This window comes from Halichoerus grypus, chromosome 2, assembly GCF_964656455.1.
Source record: "Halichoerus grypus chromosome 2, mHalGry1.hap1.1, whole genome shotgun sequence".
Lineage (NCBI taxonomy): Eukaryota > Metazoa > Chordata > Mammalia > Carnivora > Phocidae > Halichoerus > Halichoerus grypus.
Genome location: NC_135713.1, coordinates 3,853,682 through 3,870,444, shown reverse-complemented (window position 1 = coordinate 3,870,444; position 16,763 = coordinate 3,853,682). Strand labels below are relative to the sequence as shown.

The following is a 16,763-nucleotide window of genomic DNA, read 5'->3' as shown; positions in this document are numbered from 1 at the left end:
TTGGAGGAAACCACGCAAGAGTTTCCAGAGCCCTCTCCCAGTGGATCCACACAGGATGCACCTCACTCCCCCAGAAACATGAGGCAGGCTCATTAGAGACTCAGGACCCAAGGATTTTATCCGGGGCTGATGGCATAGCAGCCCTGCGTGGTGTGGACCCAAAGTCCAGACTCCCAGAAGGAAAGCAGACGTCCCGTGGAAACCCCATTATCTGTACAAGCAAGCGGTGCAGGCTTGTGGGGAAAAATGTGGGGAAACCCCATTATCTGTACAAGCAAGCAGTGGGCCCGCTCATCAAGCAGGGAGCGGGAATCACCCTGGAGTCTGGTTGTCAGCATCCAGCCAGGGCCCACCTTGTAAGCAGGCCTTTCCAGGAACAAGCAGTCACGATTAACCTCTATTTGACTGAGCTCTAGCTGACTAAGTTCGCAGAAAGAAATGCAGAGCTAGAGAAAATGGCTAAGAGAACCCTGGTCAGTGTGCTTTAGACTATTTGGAAAAAAATATCAAAGTCCTGCCTCCAAGATATGCACAGCCTCATAAACATGTTAAAAAATTGCTAAGATCGTAGTATTTATGCAGCAAAGGAAATATGGAGAATATAATATCGCTATGACATCTCTGCACACATTCATAAATGTACTGTTTCTGCCACAGAATGGGACATCCTTGAATCTGTTCACCCCGTTCTCGCACATGGGAGAAGAAAAGAGAGAAACTCTTAAGTTAGAAGAGACAGGAACTCTTGAGTGTATGGAGGGACCGTTCCTTGTGAAGTCTTCACTTTGGGTGAATAAACGCACACACTGAGGCTTGGCCAAGTACCTCCAGGGAAGCACATCTGTGCTTACAGCCGTATTCAGCAGCGGCTACCACCATGGATTTGCAACGAGGGGCAAATCCTCAATGTCCTGGGCCCCCAAGGGTGCACAGCACACACGTGCTCCTCAAAACGCCGCAGGAGGGTCTTACCCAAGGTGTCACAGGGTTCATTCTTCCAGGAACATATGTCCAGACCCGTCAGCAAGATGGCATGGTCGTGGCGCGTGCTGTCTTTGCTCATCAATCCCGACTGCCACTGGCAGAAGCTACTTAATGTGTGGTCCGCATGGTGGCTTATCACGAGCCCCGGCTGCGCAAGACAGACCAAGACCCCCATGACAACAGAGAGAAAACACGTCACAAGCCAGTTGTTACTTCACTGTCATCAGCCTGTAAGTAACTGGGATTTCAACTACACAGATGGGTCCGAATGGTCTATAAGCTGATAGACCCATTTCATGGATTAAAATCCAAAGGAGGGTGTCTTCTATAAAATGGATTCAGGGTGGACACTTCTGTTCATTTCTGTAGTTCTGTACAAAGACAGCTGGGATGTAGTTAGCCGACCCCGAATGCATTTTCAATGCCCCAAGAAAGATGACTCGCCGTGCATGCGAGATCTGCAACAAAATCTTTGTAAAGCACTCTGTAAACTGACATAAGGCAACAGAACCATTTATATGTGATTTTGCACGTACACAAAAACACACCTAGACGGTTGATTTCATAACCAAGCTGGGCACCTGGGATTTCTGATTCATAACTCTTACCATTTATCATGACTTTCCTACAGAAGCAACATGCTTATGAGAAGGGGTAGGTCAACTGGTAAAGCTCTCTTCCTAGAAAACAGACAGGAGCCAGAAGGAAACAATGCAGGATACATCCCACCAGATGCACGGATACCTCGTCTAATACAGCAACAGCGAAATGTCAGGGGAATTCAGAAGTGGGGGGTCAGGAACACCAGAGCAGGCTGCAATGAGTTATTTGATCTTTGTTGCTATTTCTTCCCATGGCTCCGTCAGAGAAAGCCAGGTTAAACAGCGTGATTCCAGGACAACTTGAGTAAAGCATTCATGATTAGATGTTGGGTTGAAATGTGCGTTTCTCGCTCACTGAATAGGTTTTCTCCTTCAGTGCTTATTTTGTCTTTGCAGAGAGTCAAATGCACCTAAGTCTACTGCCGCACTGGGACATGCCTCACATTCTTCAGCAGGTGATTTCCAGGAACACCGCATTAATCAGAGTTAACACAGGTGTACGATCAAAAGATAACCTCGCTTATTCTTTGCAGCTTGGATGAATTCCAAGGTGAAACCGATTTAATACAACGAATAATTAACCTGTCACCTGAGACGCCCTGCCAGTTGAGCCTCCCCTGCCCAGACGCTCACTCACACAGACAATGAAGCTGTATCTTCCTGACCACTCGGGCTAGAAATAGGCTTGCCCCTGCAGGCCCCCACTGTCCAGAAAAAGAGCAACACCTCAGAAGCTCCCCTTCTGGAGGCATCTTAAATCTTATGAGTGATCTCAGGTTTCAGCTTAAAAAATTCTGTGTTATAAACAAGAGAACCATGGCTAACGGGGGACCCCGCTAAGATGTCAGCACGGGAAGCTCACTCCTCTGGTGCGGAGCCAGCGATCAGCTTGGGGCCAAGCAGAAGTGAGAGTCCTGCATGGCTGAGACTCCCCCATTACCTGTGCCACAGAATGTGCATATAGAACCTCCCTGTGAACTGAAGTGCAAGCCCGTGCATTTACACAGGGATGCTGGGATGCAAGCAAGGAGACGCTTTTACCCACTGCGACCAAGATCCGCCATAATGAGGTGTTTGGATGCAATGAGAGACATGCGCATGGCATTCCAGAATCTCTATGAAAACACAATCTTGTGACTGAAGCGGGTAGGGGCTGTAAGTGCGGTCAGTCTTAGGAGGTGACAGAGGAAAACAACAATGCCCCACAGCACGAATTCACTGTAGTTTTCGTTTTCTAGCAAAGACCTGAAAGGGCTCAGTTCCACCCGGGAGCCTAAAAGCTCACGTTGGGGATGTGGCTGAAGACACACTATGCACTTTGTATCCCCAGTGTGGGTCCCATGCATACGTTTAAGGCAGCTCCTCTGTTCTATTTTCTCTTACGCCTACTAAGAGAGTATTCCTCACTACCTCTGCACACACACACACACACACACACGCACACGCATGCGCACGCGCGCACACACGATTCAAATAATCATTAAAGGAACCGATAAGAAACTCATTGCATTAGACACAAAATATTAAACACTTTTGTTCCCAAGTGAGAGAAAAGTCAAGAAACCACAGAAGGATCACATTGAGGGAAAAAAAGGCCTCACTTTGCATTTATTTTTCTGGGAGGAAAGAAGGTGGCAGCTTCAAAGGCAGATTACCTGTTCTTCCTCTAGAAGGATCAGACCTACAATTGCAATGTTGATGTTTCCTCCTATGGTTCCGTCTTTGAACAAAGCAGACACCTGAAAAAGACGGGCAATCTTGTCAGGCCCCACACGTGGTGCCATTTCCCCCGTCCCCAGAGTCCTGCCGGGGATGGCGGGTCGCCATTCTCTCGTGACACAGCAATGCCGACTTTCTTATGCTGCTAGACGGACAGGTACAGAAATGTCTAAGGGCCAGGTAGAGCAAGCGTGGAATCCTTATCGTGGGGCAGGCAGCCAGACGGGACACCAGCAACGACACCCAGGTTCAGGGGTGCTGAGGTGGAATGCAAGTGTGTTTTCCAAAACATCGTCATCCCAACTCGTTTTCAAACCACACTCATGTGACCTGGGATCTTGTCTTCCATTATTTACGTGTTACTTAGTCACCCACATGGGGCTTAGATGCTTCTCGTCATCACAATGGCTGCCAATCTGGGACACGGGACATTTTACCCAAGATGGTAGCCTATTGGGTTGTAGGTTTTTCTGACTTTGTAGATAAAATAATATATATTCAGTATTTAAACTTTAATGTTCCTAAAGAGGTGTGTATTTCTGTATAGCCCTCTAAAATCACACATAAGTGGGTTTACTGCAGTAAACAGTCTCAGCGTCCTCTTATAGATTTCTAGTAAATGAAGACATTGACCCACCCAAAACATGCCCCTGGCTCACAGAGAGGGCCGGACTGTTTCCCTTCCTTATAGTGTTCTCTGAAGTTCTGAACATGGGTCTTTAGGTTGGAGCACAGTAAGAGTGAAGGAGTCACCAGAGATAACATATTTCTTGCATGTGAGACAAAAATGCGCATGCCCCATTAGGGGGAATTACACAAGTGGCTTCAACAAGAAGGATTCTCCTACCATGTTGAGTATGGTCAGCACGTAGGTGGTGATATTTTCGTGGCCGTGGTTCTGCATCATCTTTCTGTCGACGACCACCAACGTCTCCACGTTCAGCTCTTTGTTCCTATGGGACTTCAGCAAAGAGCGCTTGTGCCGTAAGCAAGACGCGTACTCGTCAGGCAGGACGAAGAGGTCCTCCTTGGGAGGCTTGGGCATGTCTATGGAGGGGATGTTCCGAGAACAAACGAAAGCAGAAGTCGTCATCCCCAAACCAGCAGTGGAACTTGTTATATAGAAACTGGATTTGCAAAATGAACCTTCATGTATGAACGATATAACCCTTAAGACTTCGTGATACAAAACTTGTACCAAAGTGGGACTTGAGATGTAAATAAATTTCGTGTAACCTAGATGTGATGGAAGCCATCACTGTGTCTACCTCTGTGTAAATTTGTCCGGATTTAAAACAAAGAGAGAGGACCCCTAAGCTCTCATGTTCTAGCCGCAGAAGCACAAAGCTCAAAGACCATTGGCGTAAGGATTCAGGACAGGGCCTCTGCAGAATGTTTACTAACAAAGCGGTAGAACCAACAGTCACAGAACACAGTGCCATCTTGCCTCGTTTGCTTATTTGGAAGATTTTAATGGCTTGATTCTTTTTAAAACTGATTCCCATGTCTGGATGCATAACTGGTTTGCCTGTCGTGTTTCAAATGGGTTACAAACTACGTGACACAGATCCACTTCATGGCGGAGCTGAATTTTCTAGAAAGCACCCTAAATATTCACCTCATTTAATTATAAGACAAAACATACTCTGTCCTCTTGGAGCCATTTAAAAATAGTTTGGGCATTTATAATCGGTAAGTTAACACTGTGTTAAAGGAAATTAGGTTGAGTGATGCCTCAGAAAAGCTTTTCATGTGAATGTAGACCTTAAATTACCCATAGATCTAGGTGGCACTAATTCGGAGCTATGCCAACTCTATTCACGGACCGTGCAGCTAGAAGATGCTGTTTTGTTTGACTGGTACCCACATCCGGTGCATTTTATCTCTTCGCTAAAATACTCTCAAACCTAAATGAACCCCGTGGAAGATAATCACAGCTCTGGCCAAGTTATTAAAACACTCATCGCGTGCCACAGACCTTGATAATAAGAGCCGTCTCTACGCCTGCTCCAGGTACAGAAAGGGCCACCGAGGCACAGGGAGGGAATGTCACTTGCTCACAATCCCTCCCTAGAAAGTGTCAGAAATGGGTGTCCAATCTGGCAGCATGGTCCCTGAGCCTGTGGTTCAGCTTCATCCTTGATTTTAAGCAAATCAGTCTGCCTTTGATGACCCCTTCCCACAGGTGCCTAAACATACACCCCAAAATGCCCATTTTCTAAACCAGAGACTCCAGTGGGAAGAATCTTTGTACATGGGAGCCCCACAGAGGCAGAAGGGTGGGATTCCTGCAGGGAAGCGCACAGCCCCGTGAACAACATCGAAACATCCACGCACGGAGAGCGGAGGTCTCAAGAATGACAGGCTTCAGCCTGGAAGCAGCGAGCGCCACTTTGCCAGTCACATGGCTCCTGGCCACGCACAGAACTGCCGTGTGCCGAGCAGGGAAGGGACAGAAATCTCTGGCAAACCAAACCGCACCATCTGGATCACTAATGTCTTCCAAGAGGCGCTTTGTGACCCTTTCCGTCTCACCTCTGATTATGACTGCCCGGCCCCGGCCCACACAGCCCACCCCCCGGCTCCAGTCTGTCCAGGCGGCCCCAGGCAGCCGATGCTGATGCTGACACCCTGTTCCGATACCCGTTCCAACTCTGTCTCCCTGACTCTTCAGACTCCTGTTCCCCTCCATTTGCTCCCACCCCGTTCTTCCTGCTGCTCACCGAACCCCGACTTAGTCGATCTGGGTTTGAGTTTTTCACATGAATGTAGCACAAGGCTTTTATCTACAGGACACTAGGAGTTCAGACGACACACAGGTGCTGACAGTTTAGTAGTCCTTGCTGCTCTTATCGCCGTCATTCGCTCTATTCCACCTGCAACATGACCGTCTCCATTTTAGGGTGCTGGCTCCAGCAGCCAACGAAACCAGCGGGGAAGAAGGGCTGGCAGAAGATGGGTTCATGGGGGGAAGCTTAATGCATCCAGGGGTGCTGGAGGGGAAGCTGAGGGACGTGAGGGAAATTCAGGAAAACACTGACCTCCCATTCCTGAACTGTGAGAGACTCCCACATAAAATGTGACTATCACATCACCGGCTGAGTGTTCACTACACAACAAAGGACTTCCACAAAGCGCTGGTGATAAATTGTGGGTAAATTAGGTCATGCCTAGCCTGTCCTTTTGATGTGGTGGAGTAGAGAATATAAATATGTATGGAGATAAATTACCTTGCAGAAAACTATGTGGGCTTTCATAAATCTAGACCTCAAAACGATAGAATTACTGAGCAGACATGCCAGGTTCTTTTGAAGACATCCAGTGGATTCTGCATTTCTGGGCAGTATGTCATTTCATCTGCCCAGGGAACGGTTCTTTTAAACAAAAAACCTACCATGATCTGTCCATCCACCACGAGAGACGGTGCATAGTGAACACAGACGATGGAATCATCATGTAAGTTTAGCAGACAGTCTGTTAATTCCACCTCATAGACAGACTATTCTGAAGAACATTTAAAACATTCCATGGGCTTACATAAAGGTCCGAATGGGTAAATGCACAAAAGGAATCGCCCTTACATACATTTCTTGCGTCTTCCACAGAAATGCTGCTTTGGTGGGTGCCGGAGGTTGAAGCCGCCTCGCAGGTGTGGATTCCCCAGCTCCCGATCCCTCTCGGTCATGACAGCCTGGGGAGCCCCCGGAGCCCGCACTTCTGCTGATCTCTTGTACAGTATGTGGGAGGGGGGCCCAGCCCCGGCGGGGTCCTGCAGTCTCCCCGCTAGGTGTGAAGGAAGCGGCTTTAGGAAGTAATCTGCTTCTTGTGTTCTTATCATGCCAGACTGGAAACAGAGAGAAAAAGATAAAGTGCGTTTATACCATCTGACCAGAGGACGCCCCCTCTCCCAGCATCACCTCTTTCTTACTCCTTCACAAGCACGCTCTTCCCTCCAACACCTGGGCTGGGGATGAGGATGGAGAAGACCCATCGCTGAGCCTTCCCGTCTGCATCCACTCAGGAAGATCTGTGTGCAGGTGTTCCACGACGTGATGCCATGAACAGAGGGAGCTCCCAATATACTAACGGGGGGATTCAGACCACATGACGGAGGAGAAAGCTCACCTACACAGACTCAGATGTTAGGGGGGGTGCACGGGAAGCCCCACACAGGAAGAGAACATTTCAATCCTAACAGAGTCATTTGTGCAACTCCTTTCAAACTTGAATATTTTGCGACACTTGATATAAAAGTGTAACTTAAGAATAACCGAGAAGAAAGCACAAGAGAATTTACTGAGGATATCAGGAAAGTCTTTCTCAGCAAGGTATCATGGAAACAGGAAAAAAACTAACTCATAAAAACACTAAAAATGTCTGCAGAGCAAACATAGCATAAAGAACACTAAAACAATCTTAAAGGAGGCAAAACTGAGGGACTGCTTTTTACCTTTTAAAGTGACAAATATTTTTAAAACTGGTAATAACCAGTGTTGGAGAACCCACACAGCATGACACTTTGGAAAAACGCACCCTGGGGCAGAGCCAGGAGATGGGCCGCCACGCCTCCCGCCACGGCTCCCACCACGTCCAAGACTCGGAAAGTGTGTGATCAGTTCTAAGGATTCAGCTTTCTGGAATTCTTACCAAGTGCTTCTTGTAGGCGCTTCTACAACACTGTCCAATAAGTATGACTGCATGTGGCAGCATTGTGTGCAGTAACATAAATGTACAAACAAAACTAATAGAAATAAATCATTAAAATGTTTACCAATTAATTCAGGGTAATGTTTTTAAAGCATACTTATATATTTGAAGAGTACACAACATTAAACAGATCAGATTATTGTGTGCCGCTGATTATCATAATTAAATATTTTGTCTCGAGTTCCTGCAACTTGGGCAACATCGTCTGTATGATAGATACCTCACTGGAATCTCTGACTGCAGTTCTGTGATTCTGTATTAGTCTCCTCTCGAGGGTGAGGAAATAGAAAGGTGCAGCGCGGGGCACCTGGGTGGCTCAGTCGTTAAGCGTCTGCCTTCGGCTCAGGTCGTGATCCCAGGGTCCTGGGATTGAGCCCCGCATCGGGCTCCCTGCTCAGCGGGAAGCCTGCTTCCCCTCTCCCACTCCCCCTGCTTGTGTTCCCTCTCTTGCTGTCTCTCTCTATCAAATAAATAAATAAAATCTTAAAAAAAAAAAAGAAAGAAAGAAAGGTGCAGTGATTCACTTCTGTTTCCAAGGTGACCTGGCTAGGAAGTAGAGCGTAGGGATTCCAACAAAATCAGAATAGGCTCAGAATCTGCCCATTGATGGTTTTTATTATAAGGGTTTCCAAAAGGGATTAATTTTTAAAGTGTATAATAGGCAGTGTGATCCCAACTGTTTCCATTTTAAAAAGCATGATCTGCACTTAGAGAACCTTCCTGGGGTAAGTGAGAGCAGTGCCGATGGCGGTGGGCAGTGGTCTTTGGGGCAAAGGCTGCGAGAGAGACCGGCTTGCATCCCCTTCAAGCTTTTAGAATCCATTGTATTCTCACATAAGTAATGTCAGGAGCATTGCTGGATTATGGGATTACAGACGATTTTTAAAACTCTTTGTAAATGTTACTCCTTATTGCCATAATTGGAGAATCCAATTAGTTGCTTCTGCACAACTATCCCGCAGTCGCTTAGACCTCTCTGGTCCTGAACTACCAGTATTACAATCCTGCTGATTTTCCCCAAAGTCACTTCGGTAATTGATGACACTGAGCGAGACACCTAGTGACTCACAGAGGCTGATGCATGCGCACCAGTTCTAAGTGTGCCTCTGATTTCGGAGCCTGAGTCTGACTCTCACTTGGTGGGGGGGGGGGGGTTGGTGTGTGTTCCTGCCCGCCAGGATGAGATTCTGTGTCGGGCTGGGCCACCCCATGTGAGTCTGAATATCTGCACGCGGTGGGATGACAGGCTTGGGAAGGCACTTCTTAGATCTCGGGACAGGGACAAACACAACGCTCAGGAACAGGAGGGTTGGGGGTGGGAGTGAAGATGTTTATCGGACGATCAGAGATTAAGCATTGGCCCCAGAGTTCCTGAGGGTAAACGTGGCCAGTCATCAAGGAAGTCATCAGCACCATGGGGGGCAGACCTCCCAGGGCCCAAGTGCCACCTGGCCATGGAAAGGCTGAATACCTGGGATTTACGGCCTGCATCGCAGAGGGGGAGGAGGCGCCCCTGGCGCAGTGCTCTACATGAGTAACCTGGGAATTTCTGTGTCCTCTAGAACTCTACCAGCGCAACTCCGTACGACCTCGCTGGAAAGTTCACAGTTCTATCAAGGAACAGACAAGCGTGAAAGGACGTGACAGCTAGGGCCAGCGAGGTTTCGTCCTTTTTGCATTTAAACTAACCCTGGAATAACATGAGCAGTCACATGCGCTCACCCTTGCGTAATAACACCACCCAAAGAGGTTTTCCACCTTTGAAAGTAACCAGTTCAAGTATTAAATGTAAAAAAAAAAAAAAAAAAGAATTCTTTTCTCACCTTAAAAAAACCTTTTCTGATATGTAAACTACTGCTTGCCTTTCTAATCACCCCTGGGAAGACCACGAGCTCCTTGAGAACATGGGGTCAGTGTCAATCGGCACGCCTCACTGGAGGCCCCGCCGACTCAGAGAGAGGCCCGAGGAATCCGACGCCCAAACATGCGCATCCAAATCCAGCAAAGCTACCTGTCTGACCTTCGACAGTTTACTCAGCCTATCTGTGCTATGTTGTCCTGGAGGAACTGGAGATAAAGCTTGTTGCCTGTCATGAGTTTGTAGGACTTAACAATGAATGTATTTCAAAAGCATGACCCACAGAAAACATGCAAAACGATCTGCTTCCGCGCTAAAACACCTGTGCCCTCTGACAGCTGTTCAGTTCAAAAGTGACTTCTGCTTTCTCCCCCAGGTCCAAGCTCCATTACGGGTACCTGGGGCTGAGAGGACCAGATCCTCAGGCAAGAGGGATCTGCTGCAGCTGGAGGGATTCCTAGTTTTCATTAACAAAGTAGTCAATCCCCAATTTCATTAAATGCAGAGAATATAAGAACTGATTAAGACTGATGTTTTGATTTCCCTTACATTCAACAGATACTGAAAAATACAGAAAAAGTAACTCTATTATCTTGCTGCATCATTAGTTTGCAGGCTTACTTAAAAGGTTAGATAAATCATGGAAGATTAATGCTGTCTGCTTATTAAAGCTGTTCTTTATTGAACCAAGAATATTTATTTGGAGACTCATCAAATGTCCAGTGTACCCTGCCCACAGTAACCACAGGGATGTCAGCTGGGTGCATTATTAACCAGGCGTTCAGAAAAAGGCCAGTGCCCTCCAAACTTTGCAAAGGAGCACTCCTGGGGCCTGGATCTCTCCCGGCCAGCTCTGTAAATCATTATACATGGGGAAATTCATCTAACGCTTGTATTGCCTTTGTAAGGAAGAAAAGAACACGTGCTAGGCTAATGCTGAGAAAATGCAGTTTCTCCCTCAGCAATGTACGTGAAGGAAATGCTGAAGCTCTAAAGTAGGAGAATTGTATTAGACCGTTTTATTCACAATTAAAACTTGCTGAATTTCTACAGACAAATCAATTAAACAGAATACACACCTACAATAGTATGAAAATGTAGTTGACATCGGAGGAGGTTTTTCAGTTAGGAGGAAGAAAGGGAATCATCCAATAAATGATCTTGAGAAAACTGGTCAGCTCTTTGGAAAAAACAAATCTAGTTTTCTTCTTCATTCTGTTCCCCAAAATAATGGCCAACAGCAACAAAGAATCACAAAAAAAGTAAAAAGATTAAATAAAATATATATTTGTAATCTTGGTGTAGAGTAGACACTTACAAACAAAGAACAAAATCAGGAAGCTATGAAGAAATGGATTGATAAAATTGGGTAAATTCGACATTGAGTATGGTGAAAAATACCATGGAGTCAAATGACAAGTTAGGGGAAATTCTTGAATGCAAATGACAAAAATTATGATCCTTAAAAATAATCCATAAAAACTAATAAAAAATGAAGAAGTGGGTGCCTGGGTGGCTCAGTCCTTAAGCATCTGCCTTCGGCTCAGGTCATGGTCCCAGGGTCCTGGGATCGAGCCCTGCATCGGGCTCCCTGCTCGGCGGGAAGCCTGCTTCTCCCTCTCCCACTCCCCCTGCTTGTGTTCCCTCTCTCGCTGTGTCTCTCTCTGTCAAATAAAAAAATAAAATCTTTAAAAAAAAAAAAAGAAGTAATTCAACTTAAAAAAATGGAAAAGAAAAGAAACAAAATAGGACAAAAAAGAAAAAAGGCAACTCACAGGTGGGGAGAGGTTTATGAAAACAGGGTTTGATTGTTACTTCCAATTTTGCAAGAAGATGAAAACCACAATGAGATGCGTCTCATCCATCCCACCGCCTGACCAAAAAGGCAGTGCATACCCTGCTACAACCAAGATGTGAGGAAAATTAGTAAACTGGTAAAGTACTTTTAGAAAGAATTGTCAGTGTCTCTCAAAATTATAAATGCATGTACATTTGACCTAATAATTCTGCACCTAGGAACTTACCCTAGGAAAATTCTAACACATACACCCCCAAATATGGAAAATGATGTTTATCATAGTAAAAATAAATAAAATAACCTCCAAAATGAGAAATACTTGAAATGCCCCTGATGAAAGACAGGTTATCTAAATGAGACTGTATGTATTAGAAATCAGTGTCAGCATTTGAAAACAATTAGACAGTTATTGATATAGAATTATACCCAATTTTTTCCCTTCCTACTCCTAATGTCCTCCATGCTATTCCTTATGTTCCACAAATAAGTGAAACCATATGATAATTGACTTTCTCTGCTTGACTTAAAAATGAAGGGGGGAAATCGGAGGGAGAGATGAACCACGAGAGACTATGGACTCTGAGAAACAAACTCAGGGTCTTAGAGGGGAGGGGGTGGGAGGATGGGTCAGCCCAGTGATGGGTATTAAGGAGGGCACATATTGCATGGAGCACTGGGTGTTATACGAAAACAATGAATCATGGAACACTACATCAAAAACTAATGATGTATTGTATGGTGACTAAGATAACATAATAAAATTAAAAAATAAGACTTATACCCAAATTTATTTAGTGAGAAAAGTAAAGTGCAGAACTATAGTGATATTAGTCAATGCTTTCTGTAAAAAAAGAAAAAAAGTTGATAGGTTTATATCATTATATATCTATTTATAAAAGCTGTCCATAAAATGGAGTATTACTTAGCTATAAAAAAGAATGAAATCTTGCCATTTGCAACATGGATGGACCTAGACGGTATCATGCTGAGTGAAATTAGCCAGGAGAGAAAGACAAAGACCATATGATTTCACTTAGGTGGAATCTAAGAAACAAACAAACAAAATAAACAAACAAAAAGCACAAAGAGACCCATAAATACAGAGAACACACTGATGGTTTTGAGAGGGACGGGATGGGAGGATGGGCAAAATGGATGAAGGAGAGTGGGAGATCCAGGTTTCCAGTTATGGAATGAATGAGTCACAAGGATGAGAGGCACAGCATAGAGAATATAGTCCCTGGTATTGTAACAGTGTTGTATGGTGATGGGGGCAGCTACACTTGTGGTGAGCACCGAGTAAATTACAGAAATGTAGAATCACCGTGTTGTACACCCGATGCTAATGTATCATTGCGTGCCAACCATACCTCAATACATAAAAATCAAGGGGTGCCTGGGTGGCTCAGTACGTTAAGCATCGGCTCAGGTCATGATCTCAGGGTTGTGAGATGGAGCCCCGGGTTGGGCTCTGCACCATTCTCTCTCTCCCTCCCCCTCTGCCCCTCCCCATCTCCATTCCTATAAATAAATAAATAAATAATAAATAAATATTAAAATAAAAATAGAAGCTGTCCATAGAAGTTGCATGAATCAAAAAAATCAAATGGAAATTCAGAAGAGATGTACAAATGTCCAGGAACAGAGCCTGTTTCTCCTGCAGTGTGACAGATCCCTGTCAAACTTGTTCCAAAAGTACCTCGGGTGACTCCATGAGCCCTTTCCAAGAGAGCTAGCTATCAACCAATATGTAAAAATGTGATTCAGTTCATTAGGATAAAAAACATTTCATTTCCCAACTAATTTAAATTTACCCTCCTCTGTGTTTTTTCCAAAAGCATCATTTGTTTGGGGAAATATTCTACACATTTTAGTCTTCTTAGTGACGTTTTAGACACATAAGTCAATTGCAACTTTGATAGAACTTTTATAGAAGCCAAACTCTGCTTTTGATTTCCTTATAACCTCAGGATCAAACAAGAACCCACCCCAGGTCAGTCCATTCTTTGTCATAAGCCTGAGACCACAGGAAGTCTTGCTGCATAACAATTTGTGATGTTTTGAAAATTGAAATTCACCCAAAATCTTCTAAAAAGCTAAACACACCAAGAGGTTCTTTCTCCGTGAGATGTTGCACCTGATTCTTTTTACCCCATCCCTGCTACACCTGGCTTGGGCTCTGGGCTTCTTCAACCCTCTTGCCTGCAAGGACAAGGGATCTAATGCGCTGGTCACAGGAATCACCCATCATACTAAACCCACTAAAGTTCAGGCTTCAAAATGTAGCCACTCACTCAGCTATAAAACCGGTCCCTGGTTGCCTTCCTATTGCTCATCTGTCATTTCAGAAGACTAACATTTTGACACTTGGTACTTTGCTAAGGTTAAGGCTACGTACAACAAGTCTTACTAGTGGTGGCATCAGTCCCAATCATCACAATCCACCAAGAAGACTGAGTCCAGGTTTCTCCCAAACCCCAGTTCCTACCACAGTGCTGTCAGGTCAGATCCCTGCCCCCTGAACACTTGCTGCCTGGGTGTGGGAGGAAAGGAAAGACTGCAGAAGTTGTCAGCTGGAGGCTGACTGGGCTGAGTGGGCACTGACTGGAGGCTTACTAGAGGCTGACTAGAGGCTGATAGAGGCTGATGAAGGCTAATGGAGGCTGACTGGGAGCTGATGGAGGCTGACTAGAGGCTGGTGGGAGGCTGATGGAGGCTGATGGAGGCTGACTGGGAGTTGATGGAGGCTGACTAGAGGCTGGTGGGAGGCTGGTGGGAGGCTGATGGAGGCTGATGGAGGCTGACTGGGAGCTGATGGAGGCTGGTGGGAGGCTGGTGGGAGGCTGATGGAGGCTGATGAAGGCTGATGGAGGCTGACTGGGAGCTGATGGAGGCTGACTAGAGGCTGGTGGGAGGCTGGTGGGAGGCTGATGGAGGCTGATGGAGGCTGACTGGGAGCTGATGGAGGCTGACTAGAGGCTGGTGGGAGGCTGACGGAGGCTGACTAGATTAGGCACAGAAGGGTGGCCTTCCAAGGAGGGGAATTTTTCTATGTCTTTCTCCATTTGCATGATGCAAACAAATACATCCTTGGTTGACTTCTCTCTGGATCTTGTAACCTGGACAAATTGGGCCAGTGTGACAACTAGCAGAGTGGGACAAGTGCTACCTGGTAAAGTGCCAACCACCTACACTCCCCACACAGCTCACCCCTCAGAGGAAGGGTGAGCACCACTGCGCACACCTGTGCCTTTAGCCAATCAGGCTCTGGGTGAATTTTATTTATTTTTTAATTTATTTATTTTTTAAAGATTTATTTATTTATTTCACAGAGAGAGAGAGAGAGAGAGCAAGCACAAGCAAGGGTAGCTGCAGGCAGAGGGAGAAGCAAAGAAGCAAAAAAGAAAAAGAAAATCAAATTAAACCCAAAGTAATTAGAAGAAAAGAAATAATAAGAATTAGAGCAGAAATCAATGAAATTAAAAACTGGAAATCAATAGAGAATATCAATCAAAGCAAAACTTGGTTCTTTTAGAAATGGTGAGATATACTCATGCTGCATTTAGAGAAATTTCAAGTCCTGAATGTTTTCCTATTTAAAAATAAAGAAGATAAATATCCCTTTATTTTTTATTTTTTTATTTTTTATTTTTACATAAAAATAAAAAATAAAAAAATAAAGGGAGCTTGGGTGGCTCCCTAGGTTAAGCTTCAGACTCATGATTTTGGCTCACGTCATGATCCCATGGTTGTGGGATCAAGCCCCGAGTTGGGCTCCACGCGCAGTGCAGAGTCTGCTTGAGGTTCTCTCCCTCTGCTCTCCCCCCCAGCTCACATGTGTTCTCTCTCTCTCTCAAATAAATCATTAAGTAAAATCTTTAAAAAAGATAAAGAAGATGAGCAAACAGCATTCACTCAAAAAGTTTTTAAAAATGCAATGAATGATCACCTAGAAACTAGAAAGTCTAATTAAAATAAATAAATTCAGACTATAGGAATTGGTAAATAGTAGAACCATGTGATTCTTAAACTAAAGAATTCTAATAATCCAAGATCTGGGTTTTAGAACAAAATGAGCACACCTCATGAAAATGCAATGGGGATGCAAAAGGTCAGGAACACAGATAATAATATGGAATATAGCACATATTTATAATAGGGGATCAAACTTCCTTTGGAGATTAAATGTCACTGTAGCATGTATTCTCAGATTTCATTAGTGAATTTGTTGTTACTATTGTGTGTGTGAGTGTGTGCGTGTGCTTTTCAATTTTATGAGATATTTCAGACTAATTTATTACAAGGATTTAAGCTCATGTTAGAGGGGACACCTATACATGCACTGTCCAAAATGGTGGCCCCCAAATTTTAATTAAAATGGAATAAAATTAAAAATTCAGTTCTCTATTTGCTCAACAGCCACACATAGGTATTCAAATATAAATTTAAATAAAGTTAAAATTTTAGTCTTACAATTACTCAGTAACCACATGTGACTAGTGATTACCATATTGGACAGCACAGGTATTTCTATTATGGCACAAAAAACCAGAAAGAACTATTCTAGAACAACTGGTAATAAGCAAATCTTCATGAGCTTACTTTTTAAGACTAGTTTGCCAGATACAGGAGAGGTTGCTACAACATTTCTCTATCATAGTGTATAACATACAGTTAGGAACAATCTTACAAATCACATCCACTAACATCTTTATAGAATGGTCCCAGCTGAAATATTCAAAACACGTTATCTTAGATTGATGGCTTAATTTGATTAATTCTGATTGATACAAAAATATCTGAACTAAGAACAACTCAACATAAAATTCTCAGATCTGTTTCTGTACATTTCCAAGACACAAAGAAATAGTTAAGCAAAGTCATTGAGTCAAGGCATTGAATATAGTGCTGCTACTCAATATGACCAAAATACCATCAATTAAACATTCTAATAGATTCCCCTCCAGAGATGTATAACATTTAGACATGAATTAAATTCCATGGGGGGACAAACTCACAGTCCTTCTCATCAGGAGTGTGTAGTAGGTTTGTTCATTCACTCATTCATCCATTCATTCATTCATTCATTCGATGA

At 44.4% G+C, this 16,763-nt stretch overlaps 1 protein-coding gene across 1 annotated transcript in view; it reads right to left on the bottom strand.

The window, feature by feature from the left end:
- ADAMTS16 (ADAM metallopeptidase with thrombospondin type 1 motif 16) overlaps positions 1-16,763 on the bottom strand; it is a 141,707-nt gene that overhangs the window by 97,264 nt on the left and 27,680 nt on the right. Inside the window, exons 4-7 of the mRNA XM_078066540.1 lie at positions 6,891-7,149; positions 4,153-4,352; positions 3,242-3,325; positions 973-1,132 (exon numbers count right to left, since the gene is read on the bottom strand). Coding sequence (XP_077922666.1) covers positions 973-1,132; positions 3,242-3,325; positions 4,153-4,352; positions 6,891-7,149 — 703 coding nt within the window. The remainder of the gene's footprint in view (positions 1-972; positions 1,133-3,241; positions 3,326-4,152; positions 4,353-6,890; positions 7,150-16,763) is intronic.